The sequence below is a fragment of the Misgurnus anguillicaudatus genome, chromosome 4, assembly GCF_027580225.2.
Source record: "Misgurnus anguillicaudatus chromosome 4, ASM2758022v2, whole genome shotgun sequence".
NCBI lineage: Eukaryota > Metazoa > Chordata > Actinopteri > Cypriniformes > Cobitidae > Misgurnus > Misgurnus anguillicaudatus.
The window spans coordinates 25876717-25900536 of NC_073340.2; the positions used below are offsets into that span (position 1 = coordinate 25876717).

The window sequence follows — 23820 nt, forward strand, 5'->3', positions numbered from 1 at the left end:
CATTTAAAACACAAAATGTAATATACCCAAATGCCAAGAGACCCATATTGTTTGTTAAAAGTAGAGGAAAGATAATAAACGTTAAGGGGCTGTTTCCCGGACAGGGATTAGACTAGTCCTAGACTAGAATAAATTTAAGAGCTGTCCAAACTGAAAACAACTTGCACTGACATATCTTAAAATACATCAATACTCTTTGTTTTGCCTCAAAGTGCACACAAGTTATGTTTTTAGTTAGGCATGTTTGTTAAAACTAGTTATATTTCCTAATTAAACTAAGGCATAGTCCTGGTTTAAACTAATCCCTGTCCGGGAAACCACCCCTAAGGGTGTATGATCCTATTTTGCTTCAGTATTATAATAACTTTAATATAATTTTAAAACTGTGATTCTTTAAACGAAAGCATCATAAATATAAAATGTATAAATACTCTATCACAATATATGATCGGGAAAACAAACATGTCAAAGTCAGGGGTGAAAAATACCGGTTTTTACTGTCTATCATGCTGATATTTAAATATACTATTGTTGTATAGTATTTTAGAGAAGTTTAATGCTCTCTCATTTGTAAGTAGCTTCAAAAACTGCGAGAGAGCGCGAGCTACTGTATTTCTACATTGAGAACTTGCCACCTTGATTTCTGATTAAAAACTACACTAATAGTTATTACGTCATTTCGCACTACGTCATTCTTCGTGCCGCGGCAAACAACAAACCCGAGCACGCGCTTGGTGCGCGCTGAAGTAACTGACACCGAATCAGTCGAACGACCAACTGCTCCACCTATCTAAACGAACAAGCATACGAGCGCTGATGTGGAATCAGTTCTTCTGGTCTCAAAACAGGGATTGGCCACACCCTCTCCAACACAAAATGGGCGTTTACTGGACTTGACGGACACGCTTGATATCGAATAAAATAGCAAAGTTGCCCTAGCAACTCCATCCGGGAACCAATCCGAGAATTTCTGAGGACGAAAATGTTGAGACTGATAGAAGAGAGTGATCGTGGCAGAAGAGCTCAATGGATGTTGTTTGCTCGAAAGGGAAGATGAACAAAACCTTGACAGTGACAGGAGTTTTATGAGGAGTAATATTTATTTTGCTCTTTTGCAAATATAAACTGCGAATAGGCGGGTTATTTTGCTATACTGTAAACGTCTCTTTATTTATCTTCTAATGTGACGCAACAGCATCAGTGGATCCACAACCAGGATCTTTTGAACAATAGGACAGCTTTACTGATGTACTGGACGTGATATATTAAACGCAGGGAAGCTCTGTGAGAAATAAACAGATTTGTTTTTGAATAAGGTGTAGTGTTTGGTAGCACCGGTGGGCTGAGATTTCTAACACAAGTCCATCGATAAACATTTGCATGATGTACCAGAATGGGTCATCGGGCTGATATGAAAATGAACCACAGGAGCAGTCCAGCAAAAGCTTATGATTTCCTTCTGAAATTCCTGCTGGTTGGAGACAGTGATGTGGGAAAAGGAGAAATACTGGCCAGTTTACAGGATGGGTCCAGTGAATCACCTTATGGATATAATATGGGTAAGTTATCATCACTGTACAAAAGTTGCTGCGTGCATTTGGGTTTGATCTAAACTGATGCATAGATGATTTCACATATAATCATTATTACAGATTGCTATAAATAACACAAACACAAACATCAGTTGAGCTTTTATTTATTGCTCAGCTTAGTGAGTATCTGTAACCAACAAGACTCCTTGTTTTGGAAAAAGTAACACTGCCCAAGAGACAGATCTGCTGTAGTGAACACCTTTGGGATTTCATAGCTAACCCCAACATATCTTAATGTGTTTACAACTATTAGTCTTTATGTGACACATGCAAGTATCTGGTATAATATAACTAAACTAAAAAACACAAAATAGGCTTGTTTATTGATTCACATATTATTGATTAACTTTAACTTTTCATTCCTTTCCTAACTTCATATGCTATTACAGGTCAACACACATCATGATCTAATAGTTTTTTCCAACATGCAAAACAGGACAAACTATGTAGTGTTTTTTTTCTTTCAAAAGCCCAATGTCCAATGTCTAATAGCCATTTTGAGACTTTACACTGGTGCAAGTAACCCTTATTGATATAAGCTATTACGAGCATGTAAATCGACAGATTTTAGTTATATTTGGGGCTGACTGAGATCTGGGTGGCTTGCACACTTGTGTACCCATTTATCCAAGCAGCTGAGCTGAGGAAGAAATGCCATCTACTTTTAGAAAAGGGGCAACAGGTTACAGGCACAGTCAAAGATATTGATGCAGAATGACTTTAAATAATGTTTAAAGGGGGCATGGTCTTTTTTATGTCATAATACGTATGCACTTCTTTTTAGTTATTAGCTTTGTGTACAAAAGTTGTGTAGACAAGATTGACACAACAGCACAAGAGTTAATTCCCCACCGCAGGCCTATAAAAAGGACTTCATACTACATTAATTTACATACAGCCATAGCTAATTAATTTTCATACATTTTCACGAAGTCTGCTGCTTCAGTAAATCTTTTGTTAGATGTTACTATGCTATACTGAAGTAAAATTACAAGCATTTTATGTGCGTCAAAGGCTTTTATTGACAATTACATTAAATGTATGCAGATTGTCACTATTTGCAGTGTTGACCTCCTGGCACGCTGTCAATCAACTTCTGGGCCACTTCTTAATTGAAGGCAGCCCATACTTGCATAATCAATGCTATATTGTGTGTCACAACTGTTTAGATCATATCTTTGCGTCCTGTAACGTTCTGCCGTGTTCTGGATTATCTGCACTGTTTCTATGGCAATGACATCACGCTGGCACGGCAGTCTGCCTCGACATTTGACGTTGTAGAAACTATATTCCCCAATACATGGACTTTCCCAAACACCCCTATGATTTCGTCAGAAATGAACTGTTCCAAAGTTCGCGCTGGTGTTGCGTTTACGTGACGTGACAGCATGACAGCACCAAAAAGCTACACAAATGTGATCAGAGAGGTCAGACTGAAATGGATTTCCGGAAATGCAATTTGAAACGGATTTCAAACCACCTCTGGATGTAGCCTGAAACGGATTAGGAAAAAAAAAACGAATTTCATGCGGTTTTTGGCCATTCACATGTTCTAAATGTCATTGGATTTCAATCGGATATGCACCAAAATCGGATTTGTGTGAACAAGGTATCAGTTATCACAACTTAGTTATCATACTTATGTATGGTTGTGAGTTAGTGAGTTACTCCTTTGGCTGAGAAGCAACCCTACACATGAATGGTCTCAGGATATTTTTCTGTTGGCATGACACAGGACTGATGGTAGCACTTACCTTTTCTTCTCCAGAAAAGGTGTTTTCCAAACAATCGGAAAAGGGATTCATCAAAGAAAATGACTTTACCCCAGTCCTCATCAGTTCCTCAGTTTGTCCTTAATGTTTGAGGTGACGTTTTTGCTGCCCTTCTTGACACCAGGCCATCCTCCAAAAAGCTTTGCCTAACTGTTTCTGAGCAAGCTCTGCACTGGTGGTGTCGTGATCCCACAGCCGGTCAATCCTCAAGATGGTGGACAAACAAAAACTTCTGAAAAATCCCAAGCATTGATTATGCAAGAATGAGCTGCCATCAGTCAGGTTGTGGCCCAGAAGTTGATTGACAGCATGTCAGGGTGAATTGCAAAAGTCTCAGCACTGCAAAAACTGTCTCTGCATAAACTTAAAGGGGCAATGGCATGAAAATCTGACTTTCCATATTTAAAGGCACACCGCTGACCTTTTGGCCACTAGGGGGTGCTAGACATGTATTTTTCACGTCTAGCTCCCCTAGAGGCCACAAGTGCCGCAGCACTGTCGCAAAGGAAAAGAAGACAACTCTTTAGGTCACAAAGTGTGCCTTCCAGCATGTCATATAAATATAATTTCATGGGTTTTATTTCAAACGCCAAAAGATCGCGTAGCTCATGTTTTCAAGCAAGTTGTAACGGTGGTCGATTGGTTAAAGTTTATATAAAAAAAATCCTCCTTTAGTTCACGCCAGCTAGCAAACGCTGGCCCAATATATTTGATCCTCGTCCTTCTTTGTAATCTGTCACTCTTCCGTTTACTCTTTCTGGTCTCCTCCGATAAAACCTTGGGTTTCTTTTTCTTAGTTGCTGCTTCGGCCATGACAAAAACATCAGGAAAATAAATAGTTGCGCTCTCACGTCCGTATTTGAGGAAGTGGAGGAAGTGACGTATGCCGTAAAGCAGATTTTTGTGTTCTTTTTGTGCTCGGGTTACTACCCGAAACCCCAAGTTTAAACGTATGAGTAAAAGCAATACAGACCCCGTCAGGCTACGGTAGACATGTCATTCAACCTATTTTAAGTCGATGTACCATCACAAGGGGCTTGAAAAATATATTATGAAGTTTAACTTTAAGTGCTATAATTGGGTTCCCAGTGCTTCTATCAAGCTAGAAATTGTGAAAAAGATCAACCCAGTAACTTACACTGTAAAACCTAAAAGCCAACTCAACTCAAACCATCCAAGTAAACCACTTGCATTAGTTTTAAAACACATACATCTGAGTACTGTGAACTTAAATAAATTGAGTTATATGCAGTTATGCACTTATATTTAAGTTCACACATACCTAAATATAAGTGCATAATGCACATGACTCAAGTTCACAGTACTTAAATTTATGTGTTTTAAAAATTAAATGGTCTAATGCAACCCGTTTACTTAAATGGTTTGAGTTAAGTTAACTGTTAGGTTTTACGGTGTAGTTTTGGTAAACCATCCTCTACAAGCACGTGAAAAAATAGGTCATTGATATTTAGCTCTCCTTATGATGTCATATGGAGCTCTTATTATAATAATACCACCCCTTAATCTGCACTATCCAACCACAGCACTGCCATTTAATGCAGATAAAATGAGAGAGAGAGAGAGAGAAAATAATTCACAGCACAATTGAGTTTGAATTGCATCAAACCACCATCATTGCGATCAGTGTTTTCACTTCATCCGCTCATTTGCATTTTAAAGGACACACCCAAAACAGCACACTTTTGCTCACACCTATAAAGTGGCAATTTTAACATGCTATAATAAATGATCTATATGGTATTTTGAGCTAAAACTTCACGTATGTGCTCTAGGGACACCAAAGATTTATTTGAAATCTTAAAAAATTATTATGACATGTCCCCTTTAACGTAATTGTCAATAAAAGCCTTTGACACTTATGCAATGCTGGTAATAATTATACTTCAGCATACCATAGTGGCATCCGACTAAAAGATCTAAACACTGAAGCAGCAGACTTTGTGAAAACTAAGGGCCTGTTTACACGAGAACGCTCGAGGGTGAAAACTTAAAAAGATTTTATCGGATATGCCTTTCGTTTACACGACGACAGCGTTTTGGGGGCTTAAAAACGCAAAAAAGTGAAACCACCCTTCAGAGTGGAAATCTTAAAAACGATCTACCGTCGCGTTCTCGTCTAAAGAGTAAAAACGCAAAAGTCTGCTCACGGTGGCTCTCGTCGCGTACGCGTTTACGTCACAGGGATGCGCCAGTTCAGGAAAATAACAACAAACATGTCAGATTATTTCCATACGTTGGACCTTCAAGTTGCCATAGCAGCTCTGATAAATATACAAGTCTTTCCAGCAGTTGTACGAATTATTCACAGCAAGTATTACTGATGAGAGAAGGCGCATTAATTACCTCAGTGAAACTGTTGATGCGCCAATTCGTCGGAGGCAAACCAGACGGCTTTGGACGAGACCTGGGAGAACCAGGAAGAAGGTTGTACGCAGGCACACGGACTTGGTGTTGTTGTGTGTCAGTGCTTCACATTGCCACCTAGCCGCCTGGAGTGCATACTACATCGAATATCACACACTTTTGCGTCACCAAATGCACGCAGATTTCCCCCTCAAAACGCTCGTATAAACGCGGAATAAAAAGTGATAACGCAACGCCACTTTTGCGGTTTCTTTTCAGATTGTTTCCATGTAAACGTAGCCTAAAATTTGTGTCATCCTTTAAACGTTTGGCCATGGCTGTCCTCTCCAGTAAAAAGATTGGCCCCTAAGGGCCAGTAAACGGCTCTGCCAGGATTTTAATGCTTAGAAAACAGATACTAAGAGATTTGGTATGCACACAATTAATAAAACAGCATCAGCTTAGTTTCATGGTGAAGGAATACATTGGGTAGATCGCTTTAAAAAAAACAAAACATTTTATACATGATATCCTTCAAATGCATTCGTATAACCTGCGTGCTTATTTTGTATTGTTACCTTGGGAGCAACACACCAAGTTAAATTCCTTATAAGCCGAAATGTTCATGGTCAATAAACTCCATTCTGATTACGAAGGGAGAGCTCTTGAATAACAACCTTGCCAGCAGAAGACTCTGTTTATAGAAATTATTACTAGTGGCCAAAGCTCTTACGTAACTATGCTCTCTCCAAGGCACCGAGCGCAAAACTGCTGAAGGGAATGAGGATGCAGCCAAGGTTTGCTGGCGATAAACGGATGGAACATTCTGATGTTTATCTAAACACTTGCATGAACCTCTCAAGTCGCTTGTTTGTTTGAATGGTGAGAGGGGAGCGTTGACTATAATGTTTGTTCTTAAGGGAACTGTGACAACTGAAGCGTTGCAGCTGTTCCTCACTGCGGTCGTGCTACGAGAGAAATCAGAGGCAGTACTCTGCCACTGAATCATTTATTTTACAGTCTTATAAATAACATAAATGCTGGAGGTTTGCTCAGTATGTTGGTTATGTAACGCCTCCGGACCTTAATCAGGGTAGACGCCGTATTTCATTTTGCATGAATCTACACAGCTATAAGGGATTGATGTGTTTAATGAGTTGACCTGTATTGCACAATAGCACATAACCTGTGCACAAAATCTGTGTGACTGTAATGCTTTACCTTATTGACTCAATTTGATTTACACTAAATTGAAAACGGTGTCCACCCTGAATAAGGTCAATGGCTGTATAATTCTGATTTAAGACTTTCTAAGGTTACATACAGACAACATCTCTACATGCCACTAGTCTATGTTTACATTCGTTTACATCCACCATTCAAAAACATTGGGGATCGTGTGAAGCGTATTGCTCCAATAATAGCTCGCCTCTTGCGCATGTAGGCAGCCGCAGTGTTATAAAATGCAGATTTTAAGTGCACAACGGCTGTTAAGATATTTGGGCTGCAAACCATTTAATGGAATAAAAACTATACTCTGTCATGTTATAGCCAGCACAATAGAGGACAGTGGTGTCACAAAAATGTACTTGGGTGCTTGTTTTGGGTTTTTGTGTCATGAATAAACAGAAAATGTGCTTCAAGTCGTCATGAAACGGAAGTAGTGATTGTCTTCTTTTTCCTGTCATGACGTATATCTGAGTGAAACGGCTTCTGAAATGAGAAAAAGTATAGGATAGGACTTGAATTTGTCCATTGAGTATCGATTGGATTGTTGGGTCATTTTTTCTTGGGCTTCGCCCTTGTGCCATTCCTCGTGACTGGAAGTAAAGAAAGATTATTTCGAGGAGGGGAGGTGATTTGCATTTTTGAAAAATAATGAAGTCATTTGTAAAAAATCTGACAATATTTAAAAAAAATATTAAAGTAAGTGAACTCTTTCCCCGTCATTTAAGAGTTAACTTGTCAATTAAGAAAAAACGCTTTATGTCAATTACGAGTTTTTCTGTCAATCCGTATTTTAGCTATTATACACCAGATGGCGCTCTTATTCAAACTCACGCAAACGCAACAGTTCAAACTCTGTATGTTTCACAAAAATGGGATTATCACAGCTTTTTGCTCAAAAATTTGTATTTTTGAAGAAACCTACCCATATTTGAAAGGTGATAAAAAGAGAACCAATGGAAGGAAATCCAAAACCAAAGCAGTCATGACCGAAAAAACTACAAATGACATATAATTTGTGATTGTTACTGTAAATGATAAAAACTAAGCTTTATATACAGTTCCTTAAATGTTAATTTATAACAAGATAAACTCTGAAATTACGCTTTATTATTTTGCACAGAAATACCTGCTTGCTTACTTTGATAATCTCTGTATGATGATTCTTATATAATTTATTTCAGGAATTTATTTTCTATCATTTGAAAGTGAACATCGACCATAATATTAAATCGTGTCTGGCATAAATTAGGTTCTGTGCAGATATTGTTCGTGTCATCACCGAAATTTACAAAAACGGCTTACCTGTTTTGAAATTTTACTTTTGACAAGATAACCACCCTGTTTTAAATACATTTTAAAACTTATAACTATCGAAAAAATCTGTTTTTTGTGTTTTGTTTGATGAACTCCTAAATATGATCCTAAATATGACATGCAGAGAGCACCTAGCGCATTCGAAAATTGCATGCCCAGCACGCAACAGCGCAACATTGATACAACGAAAAGCAATCCAAAATCTACGTTTATAAATAAAATTAAACTAAAACATGAGGTCAGAAGTAAAACAAATATGTGTAAAATGCCTGAAGTGCACGGAAACAAAACACAAGCCAAATAGTTAAATCAGATAACCCAGAGTGATTTATAAATAAAATAAAACAAAGAAATTGTTAAAATAGCAAAGTATAGCCAGAATTGCCAGCTTTGTCTTTTTAACTGCAGAAACAAAGACACCACTGCTTTGCAATGCATAAAAACCTCTTACCAAATGGACGAGTAGCCCTGTCACGGGGGTTGTTGGATTTATTAACGTATTTTAAAAATATTAATTGAAGCTACTTCTTCACTTACTATTTGCATAGCATTATCATAATAGGCTGTATATTAATATATTGGGAGAAAGCTGTTATATCAGATAATGCAGTGTTTCCTCTAGGATTTTTTTCAGCTGTGGCGGCAGGGGGCGCCCATGATGATTATAAATGTACATAATTTTTTTTTAAATGTAGAATAGGCTACAGTAAACTAACATGTATTTTTTTAGAATTTTCATGCTGTCATTTACTTTTCCTTATATTTATAGCATATTGCTTTTCTATGTTTTGATCTAAACTGTATTTTCTTAAAAAAAGTTACATAGCTACGTACGTATAGTTCGGATATTTCATTGTAGTTTTAATGTAGTGTGCATTGCAAATTCGTCTTCGTCCTCGTGTTTAGCGTTACAGAGCTGTTGCAAAGTCATGCAATCCTGTTTGATAATCCGCACCGCTGTGATTGACAGAACAACCGACCAGTTATCCGACATCAGCAGCAATTTAATTTCACACCCGTACCATTTGACATAAAGACTGTGACCCCAAGCCGGTCACAACGCAAATCGCACAGTTAAATATAAACCTTTAACGGTCTTCAGACAGATCTTAAACACAAATAAGCACGGGGCCATTTAAAAACGAGTCGAATTTTGGTCTTGGATGTTGGGGATGTTAGACCCGCATTTTACTCTTGTCTATTGAGTCCCGACCTGCATCTACAACACAAATGACACGCGAATAGTCTATTATTACACCCGTTAGATCAAATATTATGCGGTTCACCCGCGGGTACCTCGACCCTGCTGTTTCGTCTGAAAACAGATAAAACAGTCTCACCTTCTGTCTCAAGTTTCTATTACCAACGTTCTTCTCTTCCACGGGAATAATGTAAGTTTCCTTACAAACAGATTCGACTATTAATGTCTTGCAGTCGCATATAAGTAGTATTCAGTATTTAGCCTTTTGTTTTTGGAATATCTTATCATTCAATGTGAAACTTTGTGAGTGTCGATCTAAAGCACAGAAGATTGACTGACAGCTGAGCGGACAGCTGCAGTCAGCAGCGCGCTGCGCTTATAGCCTATATTCTGAATAACTAATGGCCAGATAAGTTGATAATATGAGTACAGTGATTCCAAATGAATCTCCAAAAAACTCGTAATATGTTAAATCAAACGTTTAATAATGTCTTTTCTCGCAGCCCTGCGCTGTGTTGGTGTAGATATGCGCCGGTGAACATCATATGCGTGATGACCTTGCAGCTTAAATTACCCTAAATTTATAGTCATAAAGATAAAAGTAAAACAACATTCGAAACTTCAAATGATGTATTTTTATTTGTGTAAACTCACAATAAGGAGAAAACCTTGTGCTTATTTAAAATCATTAAAAACATGACGTGCTTTCTGCTGCTTTGGTTTTAGAGCGCGTCACAAAAAAAGAACAGAAACTTTTTTATTCGTTTTGTCAATTTAATAATTTAATAATTATTTAAGTGCAACATATTTCGTATAGGCTTATTTATTTTATTATTATTTCTCAAAACAGAGACGTAGCTTAATCATCCTCTGTTGATTTAAATCTATTTGTGCATGAAACTAAACCCATGGAGGAAATTATGATATTTTAGGAGATTTATTTATAAATGAGTGAACAACGCGAATCCAGAAAGGAATTTATTTCTAGAAAGCCAGTCTGGCAGAGCGGACACTTCGGTAGCTTTTTTGCGAGCTGCCGCCGTGGGTTTTGTCTAGAAGGTATACAGCAAATGCCGAAAAGTTAAGGATTAGATTTGGAGGTACACTGTAAAAAAAGTCCGTAAAAAATTCAATGTTATTGCAGCTGGGTTGCCGGTAATTTACCGTAGATTTACATTTATGTTATTCACTGGCAAGAGTTTGTTCAAAGTTAAAAAAATTTCAAACATTAACAAGTCTTTATCTTTACAGAATAAAACCATACAATAACAGCCTCATGCAAAGCATTCTGGGAACCAGAAATCATCATCAACCTTTTTCGTTTTGTTTCCCAGAATGTTTTGCTTGGTGCTGTTTTTTAGTTTTACTCTGTAAAGACAAAGACTTGTAAATGTTTAATGTTCATTTAACTTTGAACAAAATGTTGCCAGTAAATAACATGGGTTTAGATCTGCGGTGGATTGCCGGCAGCTCAGCTGCAATTTCTACTGATTTTTTTTACAGTGTAGGATTATTAGGATGAAAACAGCGGTCCTGGGTAAATTAGATACACATACATCCTACAATCGTGTGAAACTTTGTGTTTAAAGTTGGGTTTGGTTGAAGGATTAGGATAAAACAGTGCTCATCCAACGAGATTTCGTTTGCTGTATCCCTTCTATCCACAACCGCAGGCGTGGCGGGGACGTTTTAGGAGTGGCGGGCCGCCACGGTTGAATGTATATAGCGGAAACACTGTAATGTGCAAAATTTAATGATCCTCATTTCATAACACATCCGCGACGATTCGACTATGAGATTGGTAGTCGAATCAGGCTTCTCCTATCAATGCATCAAATCTTCGACTATTCGAGGTCACCCGAATACTCACTTTTGTAAAAAATAAATAAAATAATGCTGCCGCTGGCAATTTTTTAAAATGCTGGCGGGGAAAGACTTAAAGTTTATCATTTCAATTTCATGACGACTTTAAAAAGAGCATTTGAACAGCTGAATCTCTGCAAAGCCTGAAGTTCTGTCTCCATGTTATTGTTTACGTGGTCATTGTCATCTTTCGGTAGATTAATAGTCATACGAATCAGGAGTTTTCATGCTAAAACAGTTTGTGGTATCACAACCGTTTCTCTCTGAAAATAATTGCACACTGAAGATTCCTCCTCATCTTCTTACTTGATGCGATGTTTGTGTTATACCATCAGAGAAGGTCTACGGCTTTCTGCTGGTTGTTGTGAGGGAGGTGAGGAGAGGTGCAGAGTTGAATAATTGTGTGGTGAGACTGAAAGAGTTAGTGTGAACAAATCTGTCAGGATGAATCAGAACTTGCCCACACAAACAGGAAGACTGCATCCTACAGACAAACATTTTTGTGAAGAAAAAATATAGTACTAGGGAAATGAAAATATTTGTCAGTGCACATTAACATTCATGCTTTTGCCAGATGCTTTAATCTGATGTGACTTACAGTGCCATTTGCACTGGAGATGAGCTACACGAACAATGTAAATGATCCTAAATAAAATGTAAACGAACTAAATAAAAAATAAACAACATTTGAAAATATTTATCACATAGATATTGAAATGACAGTGTCACAATTGACCAGAATTCACTTAACAATGTGATGATATTTAATTTTAATTTGATATATATGAAGAGTTTTGTTGCAAAACGAGATAAATCCGTTTTTTTTAATTGTTCAAAAATATTGTTTTTTGGTTGTGCATTCCAATTAATAGCAATTCAACTGCAGTTGGTTTGTTTTGATTTAAACCTTCATAACTTAAAAAATACAGCTAAGTAGCACCATAAAACAAAATAATAACATGATAACATAATAATAAACATGTTTTGACAAAAATGTTAAAAAAATGGATTTAGTACTAAAGTTGAAAATATACATAATATAAAATGATGTCCTAGCTCAGGGGTCTCCAACCTTTTTGTGAGCAAGGGCTACCACAATGAATAAAATCCATCTGGAGGGCTACTTTTTGATATAGTCTACTCAAAACTTGTTTTACTTGTTGATATGTTTAAGTATTGTTTAAAAGGTTACCATACGTAAGCCAAGCTAATATTAAAACATGTAATACTTGGAGACGTTTGAGACCCCTGTCCTAAAGAGTCTTTAATGCCCCAATGATTTAAAAGATATTTCACCTTCCCATCCAGGTATAAATTGATGAAAAATCCATAATTTAATATTAAGGATATGTTTTAGTGATATTAAAAGAAAATCAGGATCTTTTGGGCAACATGAGGGTTAAACCCATCAATTGCTATCGCATACTATCTGTCCCAAATAGCAATTTTCGAAAATAGAATTAGCACAGTATGTCCCAACTCATACTATGTTGAAATTAGTATCTGTTTTGTGCAGATCCATGCACGGTTGATATTATTAATGAATTAATAAAGTAAACAATGTACACTCTTGCTCCAAATTATTCATACCCTTTGTAAATATGACCAAAGAAGGCTGTGAAAATAAATCTGCATTCTTTGTTCATATTTACAAAGGGTATGAATCATTTAGAGCACGACTGTAGTAAACATTGCATATGAAACAATAGAAATAAATGAAGTATTTTTTGTTTAGGCAACATTGTTTACTTCTGTTACACATTAGCATGTCCTAATAGTACACTCCTTTGCTGTGCACTAAAATGTGGTGCAAAATCTCGCAATAAAAACAGTACATTCTTTAAGGGTTTAAGTATAATTGGGGGAATTGGGACGCAGCAATGGTCTTACTTTTTTAAGTCTATGTTAGGTCACCTAAATGGAATCTCCCAGTTGTTCCACGTATATTTTCTCAGTGTTGGATTTCAGCCTCATCACAGTGGAATGTGTGATGGGTTCTGCAATTCCCAAGAAGACCAAGTAAATCCAGGACCCCTACAGAGGTGACACTAAAGCATTGCAATTTCAGTCATCCTCCTCAAGTGTCATGATCATACAGACAGACCTTACTTAAAAATACACTAGTCAACATTTAAAGTGGATCAGAACCTTTCATAAAAGTTGTCTTAAAACCAATACCCAATACGTGTTCTTGTCTTAGGGCAACTTTGATGAACTGTATAGTTGCCTTCATGCAAATGCACAATCAAAAAGTAAACTATGGGTGTAAACTATCAGTTCACATGGTAGAGCATTGTGTTAGCAGTGCAAAGGTTGTGGGTTCAAAACTCAGAGAACACACATACTGATAATGTATAGCTCAAAATAAAAGGGTTTAAATGTAAATCAAAAGAGGGACATCTGAAATGAATGATTAGCAACAAATAATCAAAATCAATTGAATGTAAAGCTGTATTCTATTTGTATTTTTTCTCTTTCTAATTTCTATATTATTAATCTGACGCGAATTGGGTGTTGCGATTGCGGCGAAAACATGCGCTATTCGCCTCAAATGTGTCTACGCGCAAGTTGAAAAATTTAACTCAAGCGAAAAATTCACATGACACAAAGTTAAATCCCGCTAGTAATCTAGAGCAAGGAACCAATGCTACGCGTTTGGTTTGTATGTAGCATAACTGTACCTTCACATCGGCCGCGGTAGAGGCGGCAAAAACGCGCTATTCGTGTGTAGTTGGACGCTTCAGCATTCGAGATTACTCGCTTCATTTTGCGCGTGAAATTCTAGTCATTCGAGACATTCACGCGGAAATTCGTGACATGGGAGGGTCTTCTGCGACTCTCTGTAATCACGTCACTTCTAGAGCAAGTTCCTGATTGGTTAATGTGGCACGAATATCTGCCAAAGTTCAGATTTTTCAACTCGCGCATTTCCCGCGGCAACACTTCATTCGCCCGTACCGCGCCGCAGGAATGCCTATTTGCGTCTTTGTATTGACTAATGCTACGTACACACCAAATGAGGGGCATCGCGTTACTCGCTAGATTACTTGCGGGATTTGACTTCGTGTCGTGTGGATTTTTCGCTCGAGTTGAATATTTTCAACTTGGGCGATGACGCGTTTGAGGCGAGTAGCGCGTGTTTTTGCGGCAAATCCCCCGCCCATATCTCATCATTTGCATTGCCCCACATGAGGACGTGTCTGATTGACTTTGTATGTAATCTACTCACGCAAATCGTTGAACTCGCGTCTGGTGTGAAGCTACAGTTAACATGTTAATCACTCACGCTTGCCGCCTCTTCCGCCATAAGTATTATACTTGAACACTTTACTCAGTTTTTAAACTACAAATGTGAGGAATTGAGCAGCTTTTTGGAAAGGGGCATGCTTTGATATGCCTGTGCTGGGTGAAAAAATGGTCGAAAACATCTTATAGACATACATTGTTAAAGGGTCTGAGTCTTATATAGGGACTACAATGTCTTAGAGAGGGCTTTTTTGAGACCTCTTAACCTTTTGCAACACCCTTGGTAGCATTGTGAGAGCAAATTATGCAACCCTATTATAAGAATAAATGCTTGTGATAACCAATTAACATGTGCCATTCCCTGCAAGTCTTGGACATCTCAAGCAGTTGAGTATGTAAATAACAGTTGTCATTGAATTATTTCTTCTTTATCTGTAGGAATCGACTACAAGACAACTACAATATTGCTTGATGGACGCAGAGTCAAGCTCCAGCTTTGGTGAGTAGCATAACATCGTAGTTTCAATTGATTTCTACTCTCTGTCTAAATATCTTTTAAAACAAGCGTAAACAGAGTCAACCTTTCCATTCCATCATGCTCGTGTACACACAGATCTTAAAAAGCCTCTGTTGGTTTGCAAAATATGAACATGCCAAATGTCTGGGTATGTTAATTACAGCAGTCCACAACAAACCCCCAATGAAATATCCAGCCAAGTCAACTCCACTAGCCGTGCCTAAAAGTTGTTTATAAATTGTGCCGTATTTTAAGTGGACTGTGGTGGAGTCTGGATTCAATTACCCAATGGTATGGATGGACTATGCATTTCAGAGTGTGTGTGTGATTCTTCAGTCCTGCCTGTCGCAACATGACTGGCACGTCGTGGTGCTGCGCTCAGCCCTGGATTGTGAATGATTCATTTCACTGCTCCTACTCAAAGTCTGGTGCCCTGGTACAAACCACAGATAGCTCCTAATGTCACCAGGCACAAGGACAGACAATAGCTACAGATGATCTGAGGAACAGAAGTAAGCTGAATGTGATCTTTGTGACGTGGACGCTCTGTGTGTTTTTTCTTTGCAGGGACACCTCAGGACAAGGCAGATTCTGCACTATTTTTCGATCTTATTCCAGAGGAGCACAGGTACAACAACACGAAATTATAAGAACATTATGGGAAAATACATACTATAGCATTTTTTTAGGTAATTTGTAATTTAAAGGGATAGTTCACCCAAACATGAAAATTATGTCATCATTTACCCACACCAAACCGATCAGAAGCCCCATTGACTTCCATAGTATTTGTTTTTCCTACAATGAAAGTTATTGGCTACCATCCAATGTGTGTTTACTATCATTTATAAAAGTAACTTATTTGTATTTAACAGAATAAATAAACTCATACAGGTTTAGAACAACACAAGTAAATGATGACAAAATCATTTTTTGGGTGAACTTTTAATGCATATTATCTTTATATTAGATGAAAAGAGACTTTAGGAAATGGGCTTTTAAATATTTCTAAAATCCCAGAGTTCCCGGACAGTGTTTTTAAACACTCCACCCAGAGATCAGCAGTTCCTGTTGAAAGTGTGGAATGCTATAAATCAGACCGGGATGGTATTGTTGATATGACGTTTCCTTGTTCTGGCAAACATTGATATTCTCACAGCTACAGTACCAGTCAAAGTAAAGGACATCATAAGCGGTTTTAAGTCACATCTCAACAAGTCAATTTTGTCTATTTTCTTCAAATATTTTAGTGCTGGGCAAAGATTAATCGCGATTAATTGCATACAAAATAAAAGTGATTTTTTGCATAATACATTCACCTAAAGGATTATTAGGAACACCATACTAAGACTGTGTTTGACCCCCTTTCGCCTTCCGAACTGCCTTAATTCTACATGGCATTGATTTAACAAGGTGCTGAAAGCATTCTTTAGAAATGTTGGCCCATATTGATAGGATAGCATCTTGCAGTTGATGGAGATTTGTGGGATGCACATCCAGGGCACAAAGCTCTCGTTCCACCACATCCCAAATTGGGTTGAGATCTGGTGACTGTGGGGGCCATTTTAGTACAGTGAACTCATTGTCATGTTCAAGAAACCAATTTGAAATTATGTTAAAGTTTTGTGACATGGTGCATTATCTTTCTGGAAGTAGCCATCAGAGGATGGGTACATGGTGGTCATAAAGGAATGGACATGGTCAGAAACTATGTTCAGGTAGGCCGTGGCATTTAAATGATGCCCAATTGGCACTAAGGGCCTAAAGTGTGCTAAGAAAACATCCCCCACACCATTATACCACCAGCCTGCACAGTGGTAACAAGGCATGATGGATCCATGTTCTCATTCTGTTTACGCCAAATTCTGAATGTCTCAACAGAAATTGAGACTCATCAGAACAGGCAACATTTTCCCAGTCTTTAACTGTCCACTTTGTGAGCTCATGCAAATTGTATCCTCTTTTTCCTATTTGTAGTGGAGATGAGTGGTACCCGGTGGGGTTTTCTGCTGTTGTAGCCCATCCGCCTCAAGGTTGTGCGTGTTGTGGCTTCACAAATGCTTTGCTGCATACCTTGGTTGTAACGAGTGGTTATTTTAGTCAGAGTTGCTCTTCTATCAGATTGAATCAGTCCAGTTTTCTCCTCTGACCTCTAGCATCAACAAGGCATTTTCACCCAAAGGACTGACGGATACTGGATGTTTTTCCCTTTTCACACCATTCTTTGTAAACCCTAGAAATGGTTGTATATATAATATATAAAAATATAAATAAATAAATAATTTAGATTTATAGATATCAGATAAGTGTGTTCCCTGGGAATCAAACCTAGGACCTATAAATTCATGCTCTGCCAGTTGATCTAAACAAACACTTTTATTTTTTTTATCAAAATTAGCATTTTCTGTAGGTATGTTGTGCATTGTCTGTAAGATGTAACTCGTGTTTCTTACAGGGTGTTATCCTTGTATATGACATCACAAACCGGTGGTCCTTTGATGGCATTGACAGATGGATTAAAGAGATTGATGAGGTAAAATCAGTCAATAAAATGTTTTGCTAGAATAGATGCGTATCATCCTAAATCAGAAAATAAAATGTTTAAATTAGTTTTGCTAATTGACAATAACAACAGATATTATCATGTATGAATGCAACAATTATAACAAGGGATTAGTAACTAATCTGTGCAGATTGCGAGGGGCTAATGATGTGCACAGCACAGTCTAAAAATAGTGTATTAAAGCAATTGTCTTGATACAAATATGAAACAATTCAGAAAGGTCTTTCATAACCACTGACATACTGCTCTGTCCCCAGCATGCACCAGGTGTTCCCAAGATCTTGGTGGGGAACCGGCTTCACCTGGCCTATAAGCGGCAGGTGACCACAGAGCACGCCCAAGCTTTTGCAGAGCGACTGGGGGTCACGTTCTTTGAAGTCAGCCCTCTCTGTAACTTCAACATTACAGAGTCCTTCACTGAATTGGCTCGGATTGTACTCATGAGGCATGGTATGGAACGACTTTGGAGACCCAATAAAGGTACCAACTTCAGACAAAATACATACATTATTTATTCTTATTATAAGGCTCGTTGGAATGCTTGATTCTGATTGGCCAGTTGTGACATTTGCATTTTTTCCCAGATAATAACCGCTCAAAATTAATAACACACGGTAACCTAGATGCTGCAAGTCATTTTGACAGGTACAGTTTAGTATTACACAAAAATCTATGTCTTTTAATAACACACATGACATTAATATTTACAAATGATTAAACCAAATAGTATGTTGTGCATTCATTAAAAATAAGTAAATAAAATATTTGTAATCAATATTTAATGTTCCTCACCTTACTTATGAGGTAAATAGCTGTGTAATAAGCGGGATAATGTACAGGCAGACGGTTGTGATCGCAAAATAAGCCCCTTCAGTGTGATACAACCAGTGTTGGGTAAGTTACTCAAAAAAAGTAATTATTAATAGTTACTAATTACATCTTCAATCATGTAATTAGATTACTTTACAAATTACTCTCTTCAAAAATTATTTAATTACTTATTACTAATTACTTTCTAAATCCTATTAGTACATGATACAAGGATAGACTTGAAATGGCTCGAAGAAATAATAAATTAAAGTATATAAATTATTCTGGTCCCACTTTAGGGTCCAATTTTCTCTATTAACTAACTATTAACTACTTTTGCCTCAATATACTCCAACTACTGCTTATTAATGCTAAAGTAGTTGTTAATTTTAAGTATTGGTAGAAATGGGGAGGGTTAAGGATGTAGAATAAGGTTTTGCAGAATCAGGCATTAATATGTGCTATTAAATAATAAACAGCCAACATCTCATTAATATGAATCAACCAGTTAATAGTGAGAATTGTAAACTAAAACCATGTTAAATCCACTATTGTAGTTTAGCATACATAATTGTTATACAGTCCATACACAGTATTAAGTTACATCAGAAGTAACTGTAATTAGATTACAATAAAAATAAGAGTAATCCCTTACTTTACTTTTTCAAGGGAAAAGTAATTAAATTACAGTAACTAATTACCAAGTAACTAGTTACACCCAACACTGGATACAACACATTCTGCTTTGTGACGGCCAGGTCCTGATCACACTGACGGGGCTTATTTTTGCGATGACAACCGGCTGTCTATACATTATCCTTTACATATTTTATTGCGATTTCTAGGTCTGGAACTCAACATTTATATGAAGAGTTTGGTTCCAAAACGCAATAAATCCATTTTGACTAATTTCAGTAAAAATGTGTTTTCTATACCAAGAAAGAAAACCAAGATGAAAACCACTATTTTCTGTTACAAACGTTCACATAGCATCTTTAGGTTATAATAACATTAAAAATTCAAATCCAGAATTTGATTTTCAAAGATTTATTATAAAAACTGATTATTATTTTCCACAAAATGCAATAAATCCATGACAATTTTTTTTTCAAAATGCTATAAATCTATTGAATCAATATATAAATATGCATTCATCTTTGCCATGTTATATTTATTTAGTTGACTAGTGGTATACACCGATTAAAAAAAAAAACATTTATGGCATTAATCAAAACACTTCATATTAATAACACTTTCATTGCTGCTGTAATCCTTGGGACGTCGTCGCTGAACTTTTTAAACAGCGATCAACTGTAAACTGTTTTGGTCCTGCTCGATTTTCATTGACTTTGAGTAAAATAATGGAAAGTTTTTCATAAGATCCCCTCGGGTCAATGTGTTAGCATGACAGAAGCTTTATACTGTCGTGTGAGAACAAGCAACAGCCGGCATTTTTTTCTTCGCCCGAGTGCCTCTCACATAAATTATTCGATTTTGATGGCTTATGTTTCTTCCCCGCCTCAGAAAACCACCACAGCTTTATCAATGCCATCTAAATTACTATTTTGTTTTCGTTTGTTTATTTTTTGATCACGAAGTTCAAAGTAGATGAGGAAAGCTAAGATTCTGTGTGTATTCAAAACGCCACCATTAATGTTTACAGTAGCCTCTTTCACACAGTAATTCTGGTAAATTACCATGAATTTACCAGAATAAATTTACCAGTAAATACAAAAATGTGCTGTTCACACACGCAGTGGCGTTCCGTTATTTTACCAGTAAGACATCATTCACACATCAGTATCAAAATACCGGTACATTCGTTGAGAAAGCGGAAGTACCTGTAGCACGCGGCGAGCTCAGTGTTGTATTTGTAAACAATCCACGTCGTTCATATCCACGGTCCATATTTTGCTGTTTTCACATCTGTGGTAAACAGTCGCGAAGTTGCTCATGACCAAACAACATTGAATGAGACGATGACAAACCGAAAATGCGTTTTTAACAACACTACTGTTTGCTCGTTAGGCTTCACAGAGGGCGTACTAATGACGTCGGCAATTCGGCGGTAAGCTGTTTTAAACAACTTTGGTGAAGAAATGTGGACATAAACTTCAGGTGTGCTCAACTTTCAAGCAGCATGTGTGTGTGGAAACGTCCGTAAACAGTGCGGGGGTAAACGCGTCATCTGTATTAAAACGCTATGATTGGCCCGAAGCTGTCAGCACAGTCTGACGTCGTCCGTTCTAAATGCCGGTAATCCTATAATTTTCATTCACACATAGCGCTTACCGGTAAATTACTGGTAATCTTACAACCTGTCTTACTGGTAAATTGGGAGCACTGATTTACCGGAAAGGTTCTGTTCACACATGATCTGTTAACTGCAATTTACCAGTAAATTACCAGTAAAGACTGTATGTGTGAAAGGGACTAATGTGTGAAATGGTGCATTGTTATACCTAGACATTTGCTCAGTCATAATATGAATCAGATTAAAGCAGATTTTTTTTGTGATTCATTATAGAAATGTCAATAAATAACTTGTTTGCTAAACTTCCACATGCCACAATATAATCAGTGTCCTGCTTCACCCCTGACAACATCTCATGCTGCTGAGGTTAGCAAGGAATGAAACATGTTTTACCACGAGTGCCTTTTGACTTTCGATGATGTATCAGAAAACACTCTCATAGGTTAAAATAGACCTTCAGCTTAGCCATTTCTGAGAATGACCGCTTATAAAACAGCAATTGAGAGTTTTTCTTTCTTCAGACCAGTGCTGCAATTATGTATAAACCCAAAGAATGCTAAAAGACCTGAAAAATCCAAAGCTTTGAGACTATACTGTTAAAAGCAGAGACACCCAGTGTTCAAATATCAATGTAATGGCCTGCCGCCCACAGCTTAGCTTTCAATAATCATAGCTTGGCTTTATGTCGGAAAAGTGCTCGTAGGAAGAAAGGTTAAGCAAGAGGAAAACATTTACTAAGGTTACAGTATGGTGTTTGAATAGAAGCAGGATGGTTTGTTTAGACTGTGTATATATATAAAGGTCAACCATTATGATAAAACAAGTTGTTTGCGTTGGATGACTGCATCCACCAAATACTGCTCATAGACTGCTATATCTGTTCTCAGGGTCGGCACTAGAATTAATACAGTCCAAAATTGCACCCCAATGATGGCCCTGACAGTTCCCATATAGTGACAGATAGGTTACCATCATGCATATATTTTATAAATATAACAAAATGTAGGATTTTTCCAAAGTAAACACCTGTCTATGTTTAGGTTGGCTGTAATTTGCATTGTTATAACTTTTAAGTGAATTCAGGTTTAGATATGTTAACTACATACAGTATACATCTACATTGTATACATAGAAGCGGTTAGCAGTTACAGATGGGTCAGATATGAGCTAAAACATTTCCATCACCTGTTATTTTCTTTCTATGCAGTGTTGAGTCTGCAGGACCTGTGCTGTCGTTCTATCGTGTCCTGCACTCCAGTGCACCTCGTGGACAAGCTTCCCCTTCCTGTTGCCTTAAAAAGCCACCTAAAGTCCTTCTCCATGGCCAACGGTCTCAATGCCAGGATGATGCACGGTCGTTCCTACTCCGTCATAGCCAGCAGTGCTAAAAAGAGGAACGGAACGAAAAAATCCAAAGTCATCTATCCACCGCTGAGCCCATCCCAGAACTGTACACAAACAAGCTGCAAGATTTCATAGTTTAGTGCAGTTACAATACACACTCAAAATGCAATGTATACAAGGAGTTCAAAACCACCACCACAGTCTTATAATAAATAAGAATGATGTACGGCTTTTTGGTCTATCTACTGATCTATTAAAGGTGCAGTGTGTAAATATTAGCGGCATCTAGTGGTGAGGTTGCGAATTGCAACCAACAGCTCAGTCCACTGCTCACCCCTCGCTTTTGAAACGCATAGAGAAGCTACGGTAGCCGCCATCGGAAAAACATGTAATTGACGGAGAAAAAGTTTGTCCGTTAAGGGCTTCTGTAGAAACATGGCGGCACAAAATGGCGACTTCCACGTAAGGGGACCCTCGGTGTATGTAGATAAAAACGTCTCATTCTAAAGTAATAAAAACATAACGGGTCATTATAAAAAGGTCTTTACACACCCCTGATAATATAGTTTTGTATATTATTTTGCATTTCTGTCAAGAGATCCTTTTAAAAATTACACACTGCACCTTTAAGTGATCGACCAAATTTCACTATGTCATACATATGTGAGGCAGTTGTAAAAGTGAAGATCTGTTTATAAATGTTGCCAAAACTTTGTAATGCTCTACATTGTTTAAATATATGTACAAGTTCTTTTGTCTTGTAAATGTATTGAAACTTGATGGTACTGGATTTTCTTGTGGAGAACTCTTTTGCTACTGAACCTGGACCAAGCCAACTGCAGAAACTGGCAGTACACTTTCAAAATGGACCTTACTGATAATAATACCAGCTTAATTTTCCTATAATACTTGTTTCTTCTGACACTTTTCAGGGGCTATGAGGAAAAAGTCATGGTTGACACACACAGCTCTTTGTATTGTGTATATAATCTGTTTTGTTTGATACTACAATTACTAATTATTGTGATACACTTGATTAGTGGCCAATATTGTACGTTTATGGGAAACACACCAAAGACATGGGAGATTAAAATGTGACGTCATTTGTCACATTGAACACAACACTAATGTATCAGATTTCAAGTGCAAGCAAACAACTTTCTATTCTAACATGCTATCATATCAGGTTTAAAAAAATAAACGAATGATAAAACCATGTGGTCATGTTGTTCATATCAACAAGTATATCCGCTTGGGGGCAGTATTTGTCTTTGGTCTTGAATTTATAAAGCTTTAGTTGGGCTCCCTAGTTGCTTAGCAGTTTACTTTGTGAATGTGTGACGCTTTCAGCAGTAGAGTAGTTTATTTCTAATACCAATCAAAATATATAACAAGTAGATTACTTTTGTTCCAATCATAGCTGAAGTGTATCAAAAACTACACTGAGCTAACGTTACTATGTAAAATATGTACTATATATAATGGCTGTTTCTCAATCTGAAGGCTGCCGCCTGCGGAGGTCACATATGCAGGCTGCATACGTCATCAGGCCTGGTTTATTTAAGTTATCTGAGCATTACATTCGCAATTCATACGCAGAGTACAACAATTTACGATTAACTAAGAATAATAGTAAACTTTATAATTGTTAATATTCTGAAATAAGTCACATCTTGATGACCAAATGCGACCTTCGGAGGCTGCAGCCTTTGGATTGAAAAACGGCCAATGTCTTAACTACTACAGATCG

The 23820-nt window shown here is 37.4% G+C and overlaps 1 protein-coding gene across 2 annotated transcripts; it reads left to right on the top strand.

Annotated features, from left to right (window-relative positions):
* Positions 1–811: 811 nt before the first annotated feature.
* Positions 812–23286, top strand: rab40b (RAB40B, member RAS oncogene family). Of its 2 annotated transcripts, XM_055176614.2 has the most exons (7): positions 812–1559; positions 15021–15081; positions 15667–15727; positions 17555–17632; positions 17920–18142; positions 18247–18307; positions 21934–23286. In XM_055176614.2, the coding sequence occupies exons 1-7, from the start codon at positions 1394–1396 to the stop codon at positions 22112–22114; spliced, it is 831 nt and encodes a 276-aa protein (XP_055032589.2). In that variant the 5' UTR covers positions 812–1393; the 3' UTR covers positions 22115–23286. The 2 variants fall into 2 exon arrangements, with proteins under 2 accessions (XP_055032589.2, XP_055032588.1); XM_055176613.2 differs by lacking the exon at positions 18247–18307 and having other exon boundaries at positions 848–1559.
* Positions 23287–23820: the final 534 nt, after the last annotated feature.

Bases quoted from the DNA above. Each gene is read 5' to 3' on its own strand.
- rab40b (XM_055176613.2), top strand. From the start codon at position 1,394: ATGGGTCATCGGGCTGATATGAAAATGAACCACAGGAGCAGTCCAGCA. The intron at 15,728-17,554 runs GTACAACAACAC...TGTTTCTTACAG, and splicing joins CTTATTCCAGAGGAGCACAG to GGTGTTATCCTTGTATATGA. The intron at 18,143-21,933 runs GTACCAACTTCA...CTTTCTATGCAG, and splicing joins ACTTTGGAGACCCAATAAAG to TGTTGAGTCTGCAGGACCTG.